The 17,554-nt window shown below is 41.5% G+C and overlaps 1 protein-coding gene across 7 annotated transcripts in view; it reads right to left on the bottom strand.

The window, feature by feature from the left end:
* b4galt6 (UDP-Gal:betaGlcNAc beta 1,4- galactosyltransferase, polypeptide 6) overlaps positions 1–17,554 on the bottom strand; it is a 55,825-nt gene that overhangs the window by 24,496 nt on the left and 13,775 nt on the right. For all 7 annotated transcript variants that reach the window (XM_053431113.1, XM_053431110.1, XM_053431107.1 and 4 more), the window contains 5 exons: positions 15,390–15,503; positions 14,773–14,897; positions 14,112–14,228; positions 13,575–13,762; positions 12,159–12,281 (listed from right to left, as the gene is read on the bottom strand). In XM_053431113.1, coding sequence (XP_053287088.1) covers positions 12,159–12,281; positions 13,575–13,762; positions 14,112–14,228; positions 14,773–14,897; positions 15,390–15,503 — 667 coding nt within the window. The remainder of the gene's footprint in view (positions 1–12,158; positions 12,282–13,574; positions 13,763–14,111; positions 14,229–14,772; positions 14,898–15,389; positions 15,504–17,554) is intronic.

Genomic DNA, 17,554 nt, shown 5'->3' with positions numbered 1-17,554 from the left:
TATACCCGGGGTTAAAGGGGCCTAGGCTAGATTATACCCCGGGTATATTGTGGCCTAGGCCGATTTATACCCCTCGGGCCAGATTATACCCCCACGATATCAGGAGTGTTGAGTAATATACACAAGAATTACTTTTTCAACATTTTATTGGGGGTTCAGCTTTGTCAGGTAAATTAAGTAAGAAAGCTAACCGACTTAAATCTTAAAACTCTAAAACATAGACTTTTATTACTTGAACCAGAAAAACTGAAAAAATATTAGACTTCCATAAAGATCAGAGATTACAACACTTCTCAGTAGTGTTACACATTAAAATAAAAGCACATACCCAAAACATAATGCAATTGTAACATAATATAATAAAACTCATAATGTCCTGAAACGTCAACTTATCAGACTAGCAAGTCCTCGCAACAATTTAAATGTTCAGAGTTAAACAATGATAACATCAAAATGATCATGCTTGTTTTCAAGATAAAGTGCATGTTCTGTTGATGAATGCAGATTGAAGCTTGCGGGATAGGTCAACCAATCCATGGAGTCACAGACTTTTGTGTGGATGACGATGTCGCAACTCAACAGATTCGCTGTGGCCATGATCTCTGCATCAGTTGCCCAGACTCCATCACGAGAGATGCCAGAGGTGGTCACATATTCATTCACATTTTGGTTCAAGTAGGCCTGTAGATTTTCTATCAAGTCAGTGTTGATGTGGTGGATGACTTTATCTCTGAGAAGGGAGTGGTTGTCTTCTGATCCTGTCAAGATGTAGCTGATGGCCCGGAAGTAGCAGTTCCCATCACCTTCGACTTTATATGTACTGTGGGAGCCTGGCTTTGCACAAAACCGGAAAAAGAGCAGTCAGACGCAGGGGTTGTGGTGAATATAACATAAGGTTTATTTATAACTTGAGGGGAAAAGGAAGGAGGACGTCCAAAGGTAACTCAAAACTCTTCACCTGGTTGGCAGTTTGCATCTGGGGCTCCGTCGGGCTATTCCTAATCCAACAAGAGAGAGAGACAGCAATTATTCCTCTTCATGAGAGTAGACAGGCAGGCCGCTGGCCTCTTACCCTGATAGTGCTTGGCTGTAAGCGTCTGGGTCTCTTTCCTCTGCAGCTCTGCCTCTCACTCCTTTGTTTGGGTTTTTTAAGATGGCTCCTGATTGCCCGGCTGATTCCCTTCACCTGTGAGGGACAATCAGAGCCACCTGGGAGGGGAGGAGTTCCCTATGATGATCCTGTGGAGTAGTACCGCCCATCCAACACCACATCCCTTGATCTCTCTTGTCTGGCTGTCCTCAGCCATGTGGGGCACTGCTCACCAGCTGGACCCTCACAGTAGGCCGTGGTTGTCCAAGGTCCTTTGTACGTCCACAGTACACAACCTTATATAAAACGTAAGGCCAAGAGTGGTGCTAAGATACTACCGTCCTGAACTTGGAAGTGGGTTGAAAGTCTTGGTCTGCTTGTGTTTCTGTGCGATGTAGATGTCATCATTGTCTGGTTCTTCATGTGGTCTTTTGAGTGTCTTTTGCTTTGGGCTGTCATTGGCAGAGTTACTGGGAGAATCATCAGGTGACTGGGGTGGTGGAGAAGCCTCTTCATCCTGGTAAATCATAAGGTTGCTGGCGGGGTAAGTGTTCCTCAGTATCTTGTCAGTTTTATTGTTCTTAAGTTTTACTCGTCCCTTGGTCAAGGATTCCACAACTAAGTAGGGTCGAAACCAGTGTGGTTCCATCTTTGAACCCATGCGATTAATACGGCGCTGATTCTTGATATAAACGATGGAGCCAGCAGTGATTTTTTTTTTTGCTGTTGTGTCGGCGATTAAAGGCATGCTTCTGGTGTTCCTGGGCAGAGTGGATGTTGGTACTCACGGTTGAGTGGAGCTTTTTATGAATGGCTATCAGTGTATCCAGCACATCAGGATTGGCATCATCTGAAAGTGGCATGGGGTCCACAGTGTCATCTTCTGGGGGTTTGAGGTCCATAGGAAGCTTGGCCTTCCTTCCATACATGAACTCCAATGGAGTGCACTTGGTTGAGGCTTGCACAGAAGTGTGATAGGCAAACAGAGCACCAGGGATGAACTGGTCCCAGTTGTTTCTTTTGTCATTGACAAGCTTACTAAGAGATTCTTTGAGTTTAAGATTGTCCCGTTCCCGTTGGCCATTTGTCTGTGGGTGGTGGACAGATGAAATGCGTTGATCTGTTTGAAAATGCTCCATCAGGTTGTCGATGATCGAGTTCACAAACTCTCGTCCCTGGCCAATAATCAGAGTGTCCATACAGCCAAGGCGGCAAATAACAGTGTACAACAAATGTGCTACTGACTTGGCAGTCTTATCTTGAACAGCTGTTGCTTCAGTCCACTTGGAGTAATGATCAGTGGCAGCAACTATATATTTGTTGCCGTTTGATGTGTCCTGAAGAGAACCGATCATATCAATCCCGACTAAGCTCCATACTTTTCCAGGCACTGGTACACTGTTGAGTGGTGGAGCCTCCTCGCTGATTTTGGGATTTATGACAAAACATTTTTGACAAGCTCTGACATGTTGGTGAGCATCATTCTTCATTCCCCTCCAGTAATAACGGTCAGAGATTTTAGCTGAAGTTTTATCGCTGCCAAAATGGCCACCAGAAATTGGGTTGTCATGACAGGCTTTCAGGATTTTGGCAGTCGGCTTTTAGTGAGAACCTCCTTTTCCCCATGGTAAAGAATCCCTCCTTCTGTTCGATATGGCTTAGCTTTTTGTCTGAACTGGGACTTGGCTTTTACACGTTTTTCTGGAGGTAAATCGTAGAATCCCTGGAGATACTTTTGTTGTGTTGCAGTGTAGAATCTCAAAATCTGGTCATACAGTTGATCTTCCATTGTTGTCAAAATTGGTCAACTAAAGAGTTTGGTGTTAGATGAAGCAGCTATCCCACCTCCTTCAGCAAACTCTAATCCTCTGCTTGCATTAAGCATGGCTTATATAGGCAAGCTTCACCCCTGGCGCCTCCCCCCAAAAAAGAAAAGTTCAAAACTTCTTAACAGTTCTACAGTAAAGCACTGCACCTTTATTTATCACAAGAATGAGAGCTAAGAAGAAATGCAAAGTGCACACTAAAGAATAAAAACAAATGACAACTTAGCTAGCAAACAATAATAATTACAATAACAAGAAATTAAATATATGCAAGTTTGCTTTCAATTAAAATGATATATTGTAAAATATGTTACACGTATTTAATAATCAAAATGGAATACACAAAATAAACAAACAAATAAATAATAAATTTACATTCCACTCCCTAGCATCACCCTTCAAGGGTTAAAATGCAATCCTTCTGGCCTTCCTTGCTGCAAAGTCATCAGTTAAGACTGTTGCCATGGAAACACCAATGAGCGTGAACCACACAGGCCAAAGTTAACATTGGGAGATGGGGCACTTTCAGTTGTGCCCCACGAAATATGCCTAGCAACTCGACTCTAATAATGCGAAATGCGACTCCAGCTCCTAGCCTGTTGCCTGCTCGGCTTCACCTGAGCTAACACGCTAACAGGCTATCCCCCGTCAGTTAACACGACCTGAGTCTGTGGAGAGGTTTCACTCACATATCGGATGAATAATATGGTTTGATGTTCTGCTTGTTCTCCGGACAGAGAAGCTAAAGACGTCTGCGCTCCTGTTTCTGTGGTAAGTCAAGTTATTTTGTATTTATGTGTTAGTAGTGATGAGCAGGTATCGTTGTCTCTGTGCCTGGCTACATTTTTTTTACTTTGTTGCAATCATTTTACTTTAATGCTGTATTATAGGCAACATCTTTGTGTCGCGCTGAACGCAAAAGCATGTGAAATGTATTTGAAATAGGATTTCTGCTCCCTGCTGGCACTCAAAATGCAGCGCATAGTATATCTTACTGGTCTATATAGGCCTACTGCTTATAATAATCAGCTACCTCTATTTTTTGGACGGTGACATGACATCATACATTATTGCCCCACCAGAAATTTCAGGCTATAATCGCCACTGAAAGTCATCAATCACATCATCGTATGAAATCTGGCTACCAACCTCATGGTTAACCACTGAGGCGTTCTTGAGCCATGATTGACCTCGTTTTCAACAGTTTTAATTAGAAAAAACTCCTCTTGGCTGAAGCTACTGTTACTGGTAGCGTTGCACTGATCCGCAGAGTAATACACAAGTTGGGATATATTTCTGTGAGCTGCTTTGCATGTATGAAAGACTTGTCATGCTCTTTGGTGGCCAGTAAGGTAAAATGTCTAACTCCTGGGCCAGCTTATTTAGTTATTAAGCATTTTGGAATATTTGGACAGCCCGACATACTTTTTTCATTCCAAGATAGCTATTGATTAGTTAAATCAGGTCTGATTAAACTGTCTAGCTCGCTACAACAATACTAACGTTGTTATCACCAGTGTTAATTTTGGCAGCTATTTTAGATTTAGTCTTAGTCTTTAGACGAAAATGCATATTAGTTTTTGTCACATTTAGTTATTTTTATCCTTCTTACTTTTAGTCTAGTTTCCGTCGATGGAAACTCAGAACATTTATGAAAACTCATTAATTTTAGTCTAGTTTAAGTCACATTTATTAGCCACATTTCACTCATTTCCTTCCCTTCTAAGGCCCAGGGATCCCCTGTGTTGTGTCTACAACTGCAATATAGTCTAGTTTGCAGTACTTAAATTGTGGATACAATTAGTCTCTAACATATATAAAAATCTCCTAGTATATGCCTACAGCTGAATTCCAATTAATTCAGTGTAAATTATCATAATCTAACAGAATATCAAGTTAAATTTTGAAGATTCAAATGCCTTGATAGCACAATACAACTACTATGCCTACCTGACCTTAGAGCTAAATCAACCACATATCCACCATGTACAGCGCCTTGCATAAGTATTCACCCCCTTTGGACTTTTCTACATTTTGTCATGGTATAACCACAGATTAAAATTTATTTCATCGTGAGTTTATGTAATGGACCAACACAAAATAGTGCATCATTTGGAAGTGGGGGGAAATATTACATGGATTTCACAATTATTTACAAATAAAAATCTGAAAAGTGTTGAGTGCATATGTATTCACCCCCTTTACTGTGAAACCCCTAACAAAGATCTGGTGCGACCAATTGCATTCACAAGTCACATTTGCAAGTCACATAATTAGTAAATAGGGTCCACCTGTCTGCAATTTAATCTCAGTATAAATACACCTGTTCTGTGACGGACTCAGAGTTTGTTGGAGATCATTACTGAACAAACAGCATCATGAAGACCAAGGAGCTCACCAAACAGGTCAGGGATAAAGTTGTGGAGAAATATGAAGCAGGTTATAAAAAAATATCCAGAGCTTTGAACATCTCTCTGAGCACCATCAAATCCATCATAAGAAAATGGAAAGAATATGGCACAACCGCAAACCTACCAAGAGGAGGCCGTCCACCCAAACTGAAGAGTCGGACAAGGAGAAAATTAATCAGAGAAGCAACCAGGAGGCCCATGGTTACTCTGGAGGAGTTGCAGAGATCCACAGCTGAGGTGGGAGAATCTGTCCACAGGACAACTATTAGTCGTCTACTCCACAAATCTGGCCTTTATGGAAGAGTGGCAAGAAGAAAGCCATTGTTGAAAGGGATCCATAAAAAATCCCGTTTGGAGTTTGCCAGAAGCCATGTGGGAGACACAGCAAACATGTGGAAGAAGGTGATCTGGTCAGATGAGACCAAAATTGAACTTTTTGGCCTCAATGCAAAACGCTATGTGTGGCGAAAACCCAACACTGCCCATCACCCTGAGCACACCATCCCAACAGTGAAACATGGTGGTGGTAGCATCATGCTGTGGGGATGCTTCTCTTCAGCAGGTACAGGGAAACTGGTCAGAATAGAGGGAAAGATGGATGGAGCCAAATACAGGGAAATCCTTGAAGAAAATCTGATGCAGTCTGCAAAAGACTTGAGACTGGGGCGGAGGTTCATCTTCCAGCAGGACAATGACCCTAAACATACAGCCAGAGCTACAAAGGAATGGTTTGGATTAAAGAATGTTAATGTCTTAAAATGGCCCAGTCAAAGCCCAGACCTCAATCCAATAGAGAACCTATGGCAAGACTTGAAGATTGCGGTTCACAGACGGTCTCCATCCAATCTGACTGAGCTTCATCTTTTTTGCCAAGAAGAATGGACAAACCTTTCCATCTCTAGATGTGCAAAGCTGGTAGAGACATACCCCAAAAGACTTGCAGCTGTAATTGCAGCGAAAGGGGGTTCTACCAAGTATTGACACAGGGGGGTGAATACTTATGCACCCAACAGATGTCAACTTTTTTGTTCTCATTATTGTTTGTGTCACAATAAAATTTATTTTGCACCTCCAAAGTACTATGCATGTTTTGTTGATCAAACGGGAAAAAGTTTATTTAAGTCTATTTGAATTCCAGTTAGTAACAGTACATAATGGGAAAAAGTCCAAGGGGGGTGAATACTTATGCAAGGCACTGTATAGTTTGGCCTAGGGCAGTTTATCCCCTTGGGTATACTCTGGCCTGGAGGGGTATAGTATGGTCTAGGCTGTTTTACTCCCCCGGGTATAGTTTGGCCAAGGACAGTTTATCCCCGGGTTATTCTCTGGCCCGGGCCAAAGTATACCCGGGTTTAATCTGGGCGGGGGGTAATTTGGCCTGTTTACCAATCTACATTTTCAGTTAAGGAGAAGGATTAGCCTCCTAGATTTTTTCAGCTGGAACGTCAAGGGTTTTAACCACCCTATTAGGAGAGAAAGAAAGTGCTATCACACGTCGAGCAATTCTAAGTTTCTATTGCCTTTTTACAAGAAACTCTTATTTGTCGACCCTAACCTTCTGGTCGAACTTTTCAGCACCACCAGAGAGGTTGACCCACGTCTGACTCCAACCAAGGCTCGCACATTGTCCTTTGACTCCCTGCTGGCCAACTTATTATACAATTCAAAGAATGCGATATTCCCTCAGGCATGGCACTTGGGTTCGAAGTTGGGAGGGGATATGAGGTATTTGTGTTTAATGTGAAAACTTAATAAAAATAATTCTGAGAAAAAAAATGGTATGGGGAGGTCTACAGTATTGAAAGCAGACCTGATATTCAAAAGAACGAGGATGGATAATTTACCAGCATCTTCATGCAAAAGAAGGTCATTGCGTATTTTCAAAAGAGCAGTTTCTGTAATGTAGAGGGACCGAAAACCAGATTGGAATGCATCAAATTAAGACTGATATTTTGAAAGAGGGCTGTTATTATTGAGAGTGAAGAGGTCTAGGTTGGGTTTTTTGAGGAGTAGTTCAACTAGAGCAGTTTTGAAATTAGCAGGGTAGAAGGCAGATGTCAAGGAGCTATTTCTAATTGCTAGATTGAAAGGACTAAGAGTTACCATATCAGTCAGAGTTCAGGAAGAGTCACTGGTAAAAAAGGAGCTGAGGAATGGGATGTTAACTGGTCTAGAGGGCTCAAGGGCAGGAAGGCCATGGGGGTACTGTTAGTCATGGATCCCACAATTCGTTAAAGTGTTTTGAAAACTTTAGAGTTTGGAAAATTCTGATAGATGAAGTTGGAAAAGTAGTTTGCCCGTGCTTTTTCCATAGCAGCATTATATTTTTATATGAAGTCCTTCATGTGTTCTTAATTAACATAAAGTTTGCTGGCTTTCCATTTGAGCTCCACTTTACGCACCTTCCTCCTTAGAAGCGGGTGATGTCACTTAACCACAGTTCAGATTTGACACTAGTTCCGATTGGGGCGACTGCATCCAATGCTGCCAGTCAGAGATTATTAAAGGAGTTCACCAGGTGTTCAATGTCAGTTACTGTATGTGGGGCAGGGCCCAAGAGAGTCATAAGAATGCATATGAAAATTTGCCAGCTGTTGTTGAATTAATAATGTGAGAGCTAATGGGGGCCAGTTTAATTTCGGGCGGTGAGGGAGAATATAAATTATACGTAACACAAAAGAGATCATATACACAGGTATTAATAAGATCTTCAGGTCAAATGATATAACAAGATCGAGAGTATGGCCCTTGTCATGGGTTGGCCCAATGGGGTGTAAAACTAAAATAAGTGATTCTAAGGGGTAAGAAATTCCCCTGCCAGAGTATCACCTGCAAAACAATATTAAAATCACCAATAATGCAGATCCGGTCATAATTAGGCAGAAGTAGAGAGAGCTGAACTGAGTATTCAGAGAGAAAATTGCAATTTGGTTTGAGAGGCTGGTAGACTAGAAGTAATAAAAAAGGAGGATGCATGTAACACAAAATGTTAGGCTTTCAAATGAAGCAAATTCCCCGTAGGACAATGGTTTAAAGCAGAGGTCTTCAACAGGGGGTCCGCGACCCCTAGGGGGTCCGCGGAGGTATTGCAGGGGTGTCGCGAAATGTTTGGTTGATTAGACAATTTCTTATTTTTTTTATAATTTTAGATTTATTTTCTAAACAATTTTTTCCCCACAAATTTAAATGTCTTTAAATACACATCAACATGCATCCAACATATTGAAAGGCTGATTTGACCCTCTGCCTGACAACCTCCATCCGTCCAAGATTAGATAAGTTGTGTGCTACCCATCAGGGTCAAACATTTTACTGATGTCGGAGTATGTGTGCTATCCACAAATTGCTTGAGGATTCACTGTCTCTTCTGCATGTATGTTTAAAATAAAAACATGAATCTGTGAATTACTTTAACAGCTCAGTGTTGTATGCAAGATGTATGTTTATAAATGGCAGTGGCATGGCCACCCTGTACCTAGCACATGTTTAAATTAAAAACATGAATATATGAACCCGTGTTATATTTGAATAGCTTAGTATTGAATGCACAATAACAGGGTAGCTATGTTTATATATGGCACTAGGCCCAGCTTAATATAAAACACAATTTTTTACAATATATATAGTAGGGGGTCCCTGCTCCATCTCTCCATCAGTTTGGGGTCCTTGGCCTGAAAAACGTTGAAGACCCCTGGTTTAAAGGAAAACAGCCTCTCAATAAAATAGCGCCCCCTAATTACTCTAAGGATGTTTTTTAATGGCTAGGTACTGGAAAACTCATTAAACTTTGCAAATTTATCAAGATTGGCCCAACTTCATTTTTAAAATGGCTGTTGAGCATGGGTGTGGCCAAATGACTGAAGGGTGCCCCCGAGAATATTTCAATAAAAGAGCCCCTCGTTGTTTCACATACATGTGTGAAATTATTCTCAAAAATCGGATGAATGGGACTTAAGTACTCTAACCTAAAAGAGTGACAGTGGAGCAGTACAGAATTCCATCGACTTTTTTGTGCTTAAACTGCTCTAAAAGCCACAAATGGAGGTTATCATACATGATTTTTAGCTCAAAACTAAGGAAAACTGAGAAATGTCAGTATGAAATCAATCGGACTGAAACTTTTGGCTGTAACAATTTGGTTTAACTTTAAAGTTTCCAAGCCCTGTCCAAGCTCTGCATTTCTCACCTGTCTGCAGGAGTGAGTGTCTGCTGGTCTCTGTCGCACTTCACACAAACTGACAAGCACATTTTGTTATTTATCGATGATGTCGGATCATAACTCTGGATCGTTATTGTGAATTTAATTGTGATGTCCTGGCTGTGCACGTCACATTACATCTCATGGTGAAATGTTGGACATTTTGTACATGTCTTATAAACTCGAGAGTGAATCAAAGAAACACAAAGTAAACTTCAAGTACTGTTCAGGTCCTAATAACTTCTGATTAGTGTGCACTAAGGTTCAGGGGGATGGAGGAAGGAGGAAATGCGGCAGGGGTATACAGCACGGTACAAGGATACTGGGCATATTATGTGTGCCTACACAGCCCGACTTTTGATCAAGAAAATACAGTAGTTATAACAGAAACATCAGATTGCAGCGCTGCTGCAGACACACAGCAAAAACACTTCCAGTGTAAACAACAGACAACCGCAACAAATACACAGCACAACCGTGGTGTAGCGACGCAACTCTCACGGAGGCAGTGTGGCCAGAGCTTCATAAGGCACGACAAAAGGAGACCGTCATAGCAAAACAAAACGTGGGATAATAATTTGGTTTATGTCGATAACTTGGTTTTCATAATCGTTGTAAGCCATAATCGTAATTGAAATTCAATTAGTTGCCCTGCCCTACTCCATAGTGTTTTGAAAATCAGGCCCCCTCTCTGTTACACATTTAATACATACATATGTGTATATTATGTTATTCTTATCTGTGAACCCTCAAGAACAATAAATGACTAACTCAGGATTGAAGATTCAAGATTTATATTATCAAATGCACAACAATAACATTAAGCAGTCGCTGGCAGTGAAATGCTTGAGTCACAGGCTCTCTTCTAGCAATGCTCAAGTAATTACAACCTCTAAAATAAAATAGAAATAGTATAAAATAGAAATAAAGTATATATATCTAAATATATATATAAACAGCTGAAGAGAAAATAAAACAATAGTGCATTTATGTGCAATATGCAAATATGTCAGGGTGCTCGTCTGGTGGAATTATTGCAGTTCAGAGAAGTTAAAAAGTCTTATGGCCTGGGGGATGAAACTGTCTCTGAGCCTGGTGGTGCGGGCCCGGATGCTGCGGTCCGTCGGTCAGACGGCAGCAGGCAAAAATGTTTATGGATGGGGTGAAAGGGGTCTTTAATAATCCGGCTGCTCTTCTTCCTGCACCGCTGGGTGTAGAGGTCCTCTATGGATGGTAGCGCCGTCCTGGTGATGTGCTTGGCAGACTTCACCACCCTCTGTAGAGCCTTACGGTTCAGGGCGGTGCAGTTGCCATACCAGGCGGTGATGCAGCCAGTCAGGATGCTCTCTATTGTGCACCTGTAGAGGTTGCAGAGAATCCTGGAGTCCATGAGGAGCTTCCGCAGCCTGCGGAGGAAGAAGAGCCGCTGCCTGGCCGTCTTCCTGATGGAGTCTGTGTGATGGGTCCAGGTCAGGTCATCAGTGATGTGGACCCCGAGGAACTTGAAGCTGCTGACTCGCTCCACCGTGGTCCTGTTGATGGAGAGGGGGGCGTCTTCCACTCCTTGTCTCTTCCTGTAGTCCACGATCAGCTCCTTCGTTTTGCTGACGTTGAGATGGAGGTTGTTGTCCTGGCACCAAGATGTCAGGGCTCTGACCTCCTCTCTGTAGGCCTTCTCATCTTCGCCGGTGATCAGGCCTATGACAGTGGTGTCATCAGCAAACTTGACGATGGTGTTGGAGCTGTGGGTGGCCACACAGTCATGCGTGAACAGGGAGTACAGGAGAGGACTGAGCACGCAGCCCTGGGGCTTCAGGGGCACGATGGTGTTGAATGCTGAACTGTAGTCGATGAACAGCATACTCACATATGTGTCCCTCTGGTCCAGGTGGGAGAGGGCAGTGTGGAGGGTGAGGGAGATGGCATCTGCAGTCGACCTATTTGACCTGTAGGCGAACTGAAGAGGGTCCAGAGAGTCAGGGAGGGAGGAAGTGATGATTGGGTGGACCAGCCGCTCAAAGCACTTCATGATGATGGAAGTGAGTGCTACTGGGCGGTAGTTGTTCAGGCAGAGGATTTTTGTTTTTTGGGGAACAGGGACAATGATGGTCTTCTTGAAGCATGCAGGGACAACAGACTGGAGCAGTGACAGGTTGAAGATGTCTGTGAACACATCTGCCAGCTGATCTGCACACACCTTGAGAGCTCGGCCAGGGATGCCATCAGGTCCAGGTGCCTTTCGCGTGTTGATCCGGTTGAGAGATTTCCACACGTCTGCCCTACATATGACGAGGGGGGGGCAGCGGTCCTCCTGGGCCTCTGCTGCCCCGCTGAAATCCTTGTGGTCTGGACTATATACAAGTCTCAGGCCGTCTCAAATTACTTGCCAGACTTTCCAGCAGAGGGTACCCTCCTGCACCTTTTCTCTACTGTTGCTTTAAAATAAACTAATGTAGGTCAAAAAGTATGAAATAATTAAAACTTGTGTCAGTCTGTGTAGTGTTGTGCTGTTATACTGCAATAAGAAAAACTAGAAAATGCGGTATTGAAAAAACTTGAACCCTTTGGACTCCTACATAAATCTTCAAAGGGCTGAAGGTATCCACTCTACCTCCCCTTTTTTGGACACTAACCTGTTCCACAAGTCATCATCTTCTCCTCCCCAGCCCCAGAAGGCATTGGGAAAGCCATTAATCTTGCGGAACTGGTCCACAGTGAGTCCACTCACACCACCAAAGAATTCACTGTATGGAAGACTGGAAATAACAATAAACATGAGGTAAAAATGTCAAAATATCCACAGCAATCTTATATTTTTTTTATGATAACCAATGGAAACAGCTTATAGTGATCACCGATATAGGGATCAACTGTTTACAAGGATTAAAAAGCTTGGGAAAGAATAGTTCCTAAACAAATGCTGTTTAATAATTCAGTTAAAGTGATCAAGAAATGTGCTTATATGTTTGGCATCTAAAAAATATATTTTTATATTTAAGTTTTATCCAGCTCTGTCAGTAATTTACTGCCCCTCTGAGAGAGATTTGATTTTTTATATTGTCAAACCACTTTTATTTGCTCAAAAACAAACAAAACTTGTACATAAAATAAATTGAATGAAGCTTTACTTAACAATATGACCAGAAACCAACTCATCCTTCTCCAGAGAACACAACACTCGTTTGAGGCACTACGTCCTTAAAGTCTTCCACATTTGTCGAATGAAAAAATAAATAAAATAGTCTCTCTGTGTAAGGAAAAGACAAGCATCTTGAACATTGGAACTGATCACAGAAACAAAAGCATTAACAACCACAACACCATGAAGAACCCTCAGTGTAAATCTGGGAAAGAATTATTATAAACAGGCTGAATCAGTCCATGACAATAAGCAGCAGTAAGTAAGAGTCCAGAGCGAGTAAGCTATTGATTCGAGTCTCACAGCAGGAGGCAGATCACCCTGACTGACCTTGCGCCTCAGTCATCAGTCATATCTAATAACGTCATTTATAACCGTTGCGTATGCACACAAGGGGGTCGGAAAGATGTGTAAGTCACTTTTCACGCAAAGTTATGATCTAGAAAAATAAACTTCATGGGAGAATGTGTGCACTTGTACGTTAACACTTACACTTTTGGCAAAGGGAAAATGGCGATGCAGGTGTGAGGTGGTGAACTGAAGCCAGATTATTGATCCACTTCATCATTAACATTAAAACCAACTGCGTTATTTTTGCTCGTTCAATAAATAACTGTCCCTTCTATTGTGTTCATATACAATTAATCAGCAGAGTTGCGTCATTAATCATTTTGAATAATATCTTCTAACACTGTGCGTGTATCATCAAGTGCGACTTTAGTTTTATAGTGTGTGTGTGTCTGTATGTGTGTGTGTGTGCGTGCGTAAAATGTCTACAGTGAACGTGAATGTGCCATCATGTGAACAGAGCTCATTGGAGATCACTCTACGATTTCCAAATAATATCCCAGAGTGGAGGTTAGGATCCCACTGATGTGTGAAGTAATCTTTATATATATAATGCACTCACATGTACATGTATTTGTCCAGCTTGGCAGCAAAGTGGCGTGGCATCTGACCACAGCCGTAATAGTTTCGATCGTTCACAGGGATGTGGTCAACATCGTGAAAGATAAAGCAGTCCCAGTCCACGTCCTTCATGGCCTCTAGGAATCCCACGTTAAAGAGCATAGCTCTATTAAAGGGTTGGCTCCCACTCTAAACACATACATATGTGAAAGCATATACCATAAAATATACCATTTATTTTTGCTATGTATAATGAAAGTAAATAATCTAAAACCTTGTTCAATATCAGCAACTGCCTTCATTGCAACAAATGCCTTTTTTTACTTTTTTTTTAAACTTCTTTTGACTATAAATCATTTATACAGCATGAGCTTAAAACGTTTTCATTCAGCTGAATATCTGACTTTTATGCCTAGTGCACACTAGACGAATCGGGTCTAAAATTGGCCTGATTATCCTATAGTGTGCAGCAGCCCTAACTAAAACAAAAAATGCCTCACCATACACTGTAGTACACTCAGACATCAATACACTGCACCTGTTCAATGACGTAGAAGGCAAACTGCAGCCGCTGTCTCTGCAGCATTGGGATGAGGTGGTGGAAGAGGATGGGGAGATGTTCATGGCGGTTTCTAAATGGAATTAGGATGGCTACCTACAACACAAATATGTAAGTACGAATCAATATATGCTTATAATATGAATGCATTTTGTATAATGTAAATGGAGTGTACTTACAACTCACCCACTTGCACACAAATTCATGTATAAACTCAGACACTGATAGCTCCATCAGGCACAATTAGGGTTTCAGTATCTTGTCTAACAACAATTTGACATGGAATGGATGAGCCAGGGATCAAACCCCCAACATTCGGAGGCGTGAATCACCCACTCTCCCCAGCTGGTTTCAAAGTGGGCTGTATACAATTATAACGTTATTATAGGTGCTGGATTTTTTCACATCTTGCAAGTGTTGCTGTAACTTAATAATGAAATATGTTGTACTTCTTCGTTAATATATTTGGGTATTTCTGTGGTAATGCATGCATAATAATAATCATAATAAAACCAAAAAAACAGCAATTAAAAACTGATTTGGACATTCTTACAATGGCAACGGTCAAAGCTATGAAGCATTCTGGTAAGCCTTAAATTAAAAACAGTGTTATCTGTAAATGTAAAATCTAAAAACCAACCTTCCAGTGAGGTCTGCAGTCCTTTGGTTTCCAACGGCCTCCGAATTCAATGTCAAAAAACTTGGAGAACTTTAGTTCTAAAGCCTCCATAGGGATCTCTGTCATGTTCACTTCCATTAGGCCGTCTGTGAAGAGTTTTTGGTTCAAGGTTCCACAGATACATGAGCAACAATAAACAAAAAACAAATAAAAAAGAAATCACTACAGGAAAACACAAGACATTCATGTTTGAAGGAGTCTGTGGCTTTACCTGCCACTATAAATGTATCAATAAGATAATATAAACCACATCAATTATTATTATTTATCATGCATTAATAAGTGGTACTGTTAAAAGATTACAGCACTTCAAATTTTCACTGGCCAACCATATTATCTAGTGGATGGAGAGCTGGTATTATCATGATTGGATTAAGTAATGTCACCAAAAAGGATTAGCATATTTCCTGAGATAAGAGCACCTGCTTTCTAAAAGCTTTTTATTTTTTCCAAGCTAAACAATGATGCAGCAAAGCAGAGAGAGCAGTAACGGTCTTTTTAAATAAAAAACTTGAATGAATTAATTCATTGACCTCCTGAAACAACACTTTTCTGGTGCTGGGTACCAGTCTACTCACTCATAGAAGGCAATCGCTCAGGGCAGGGAAGGTTATTGTGATAGGTGAAGTTCTCGGGAAGATATGAAGTTGGCTGGACCAGGTATTCACTGGAGTTACTGCCATCAGGATAGTCTACAGAAAAGAAAAGAAAAACTCATGAGTCAAAACACTATATAACAAAAGATAAATAGTAAAACATTTGCTACGATGCTCAGGGAGTATTAAAGTACAGTTGGCCAGTATCCGAGTTTTGATATCATTAAATCTCTATTACATTTTTAAAAAAAAACTTGAATGAACAACAAAAGCAGCGGAAACAGAATCTGTGACAACATTTAAAGTATATTAGAAAAGTGATTAATTGTGTGAGAGGATTGAAGAATTGCCAGGTTGGTTCCGGTGTGTTTGTGTATGATCTGGTTCTTGTATGAGTTGATGCATTATCTACAGGTGGGGCTCTTTGGCTGAATCACTGGGTCCCCTCCCAAGGGCTGGTTTCATGGTCTTGGCTTTCAGCTGTGGCGGATCGTACTGTTACAGGCTAGGGTGGACACAGAAGATCTCAAGCTGGCCCCGATGTGAGTAGGCATATTGCCCTGCAACTGGGGCACACTGGCAGGGCGTGATGGCTGGGTTGCTAATCTGCTATGGGGGGCATCTGTTGTTCACACAAGGAGCATGCAGACATTCTGCTTGGGTTTATTGTATGACTATTGTATTTCCTCAGTTAAAAGAAGCCTTTGTACTCAACTGAATGTGAGGACACTATTGTATGATGTTATGCATCTTGTGGTCCTAAAACAATACAATAAAGATGATGTTAAGGCAAATTAATGCATTAAGTCCACAGAGAAGTCAGAGTTCTTTACTTGTGTGGGTGACATTTTGAAAGATATTGTTGCGCCCTCTGGTGGCTCGGAGTAGGACATAACAAATGCAACAGGTTTGGGGAAGTGAGGGTGCAGTCACACAAAATCCAGTACCCGATATAAAGCAAAGAAAGTATTTATTTACACAAAGCAATACAGGGATCAACAAGGACTGTCAGTCGCACCGAAGAATAGAACACAAAGAACCCCCCCCCCCCTTTACAGGTGCCTAGCACCAAAAAGTACAGCGGGTGTTGCTCACTCTAACCTGGGGTATTAATAAGAAGTAAACCTACGTGTGTGTTATATGTAGACCCCGGAGTATCTTACAAAGACAAAACAAAAGTAGGCTGCTAACAACTCAAATAATACAGGTAAAACTAAATCAATGCACCAGCAAACACCCAAGCTAAACCAAATCAAACAATCAGAGCTCTGCCACAGCTCTACCCAAAAACCTCCTCTCGCTAACAAAAAACAAAGGACTATTTAAAGGGGAAGGTCCGATGGGAGATCCGGAACAGGTGTGGTGATTTTATTATTGGAACCAGGTGAGATGAGCGGCCATGATGCTTCTTCCTCTTTGGCCACTTCACTGACGCGTCCTGCCCGGGAGCTCCCCTTTCCGGTCCCTGCAGGCATCACCAGTCAACCAGGAGGAGGAGACCAAACAACAACACAAAACAGATCACAATACATGTATACATATAAGACATACAGAACAGGCCCAGGCATTAGTGCCATCCTTTAAAGATGTGAGGTTAACTCGTACTTCAATGCTTTATTGAAATAACATGAGGTGTTCTGTTAAGGTGGTGTTCACTTAATATAGTAGGGAAGGCACAGAAGGTTTGTTTGACCTTATCCAATGAAAGCCAGAATTATGATGGTGATACAGTGCCTTGCATAAGTATTCACCCCCCTTGGACTTTTTCCCATTATGCACTGTTACTAACTGGAATTCAAATAGACTTAAATAAACTTTTTCCCGTTTGATCAACAAAACATGCATAGTACTTTGGAGGTGCAAAATAAATTTTATTGTGACACAAACAATAATGAGAACAAAAAAGTTGACATCTGTTGGGTGCATAAGTATTCACCCCCCTGTGTCAATACTTGGTAGAACCCCCTTTCGCTGCAATTACAGCTGCAAGTCTTTTGGGGTATGTCTCTACCAGCTTTGCACATCTAGAGATGGAAAGGTTTGTCCATTCTTCTTGGCAAAAAAGATGAAGCTCAGTCAGATTGGATGGAGACCGTCTGTGAACCGCAATCTTCAAGTCTTGCCATAGATTCTCTATTGGATTGAGG

This window comes from Pleuronectes platessa, chromosome 9 (assembly GCF_947347685.1).
Source record: "Pleuronectes platessa chromosome 9, fPlePla1.1, whole genome shotgun sequence".
Lineage (NCBI taxonomy): Eukaryota > Metazoa > Chordata > Actinopteri > Pleuronectiformes > Pleuronectidae > Pleuronectes > Pleuronectes platessa.
The sequence above is the reverse complement of the archived record's forward strand: the minus strand, read 5'-3'. Positions and strand labels throughout refer to the sequence as shown.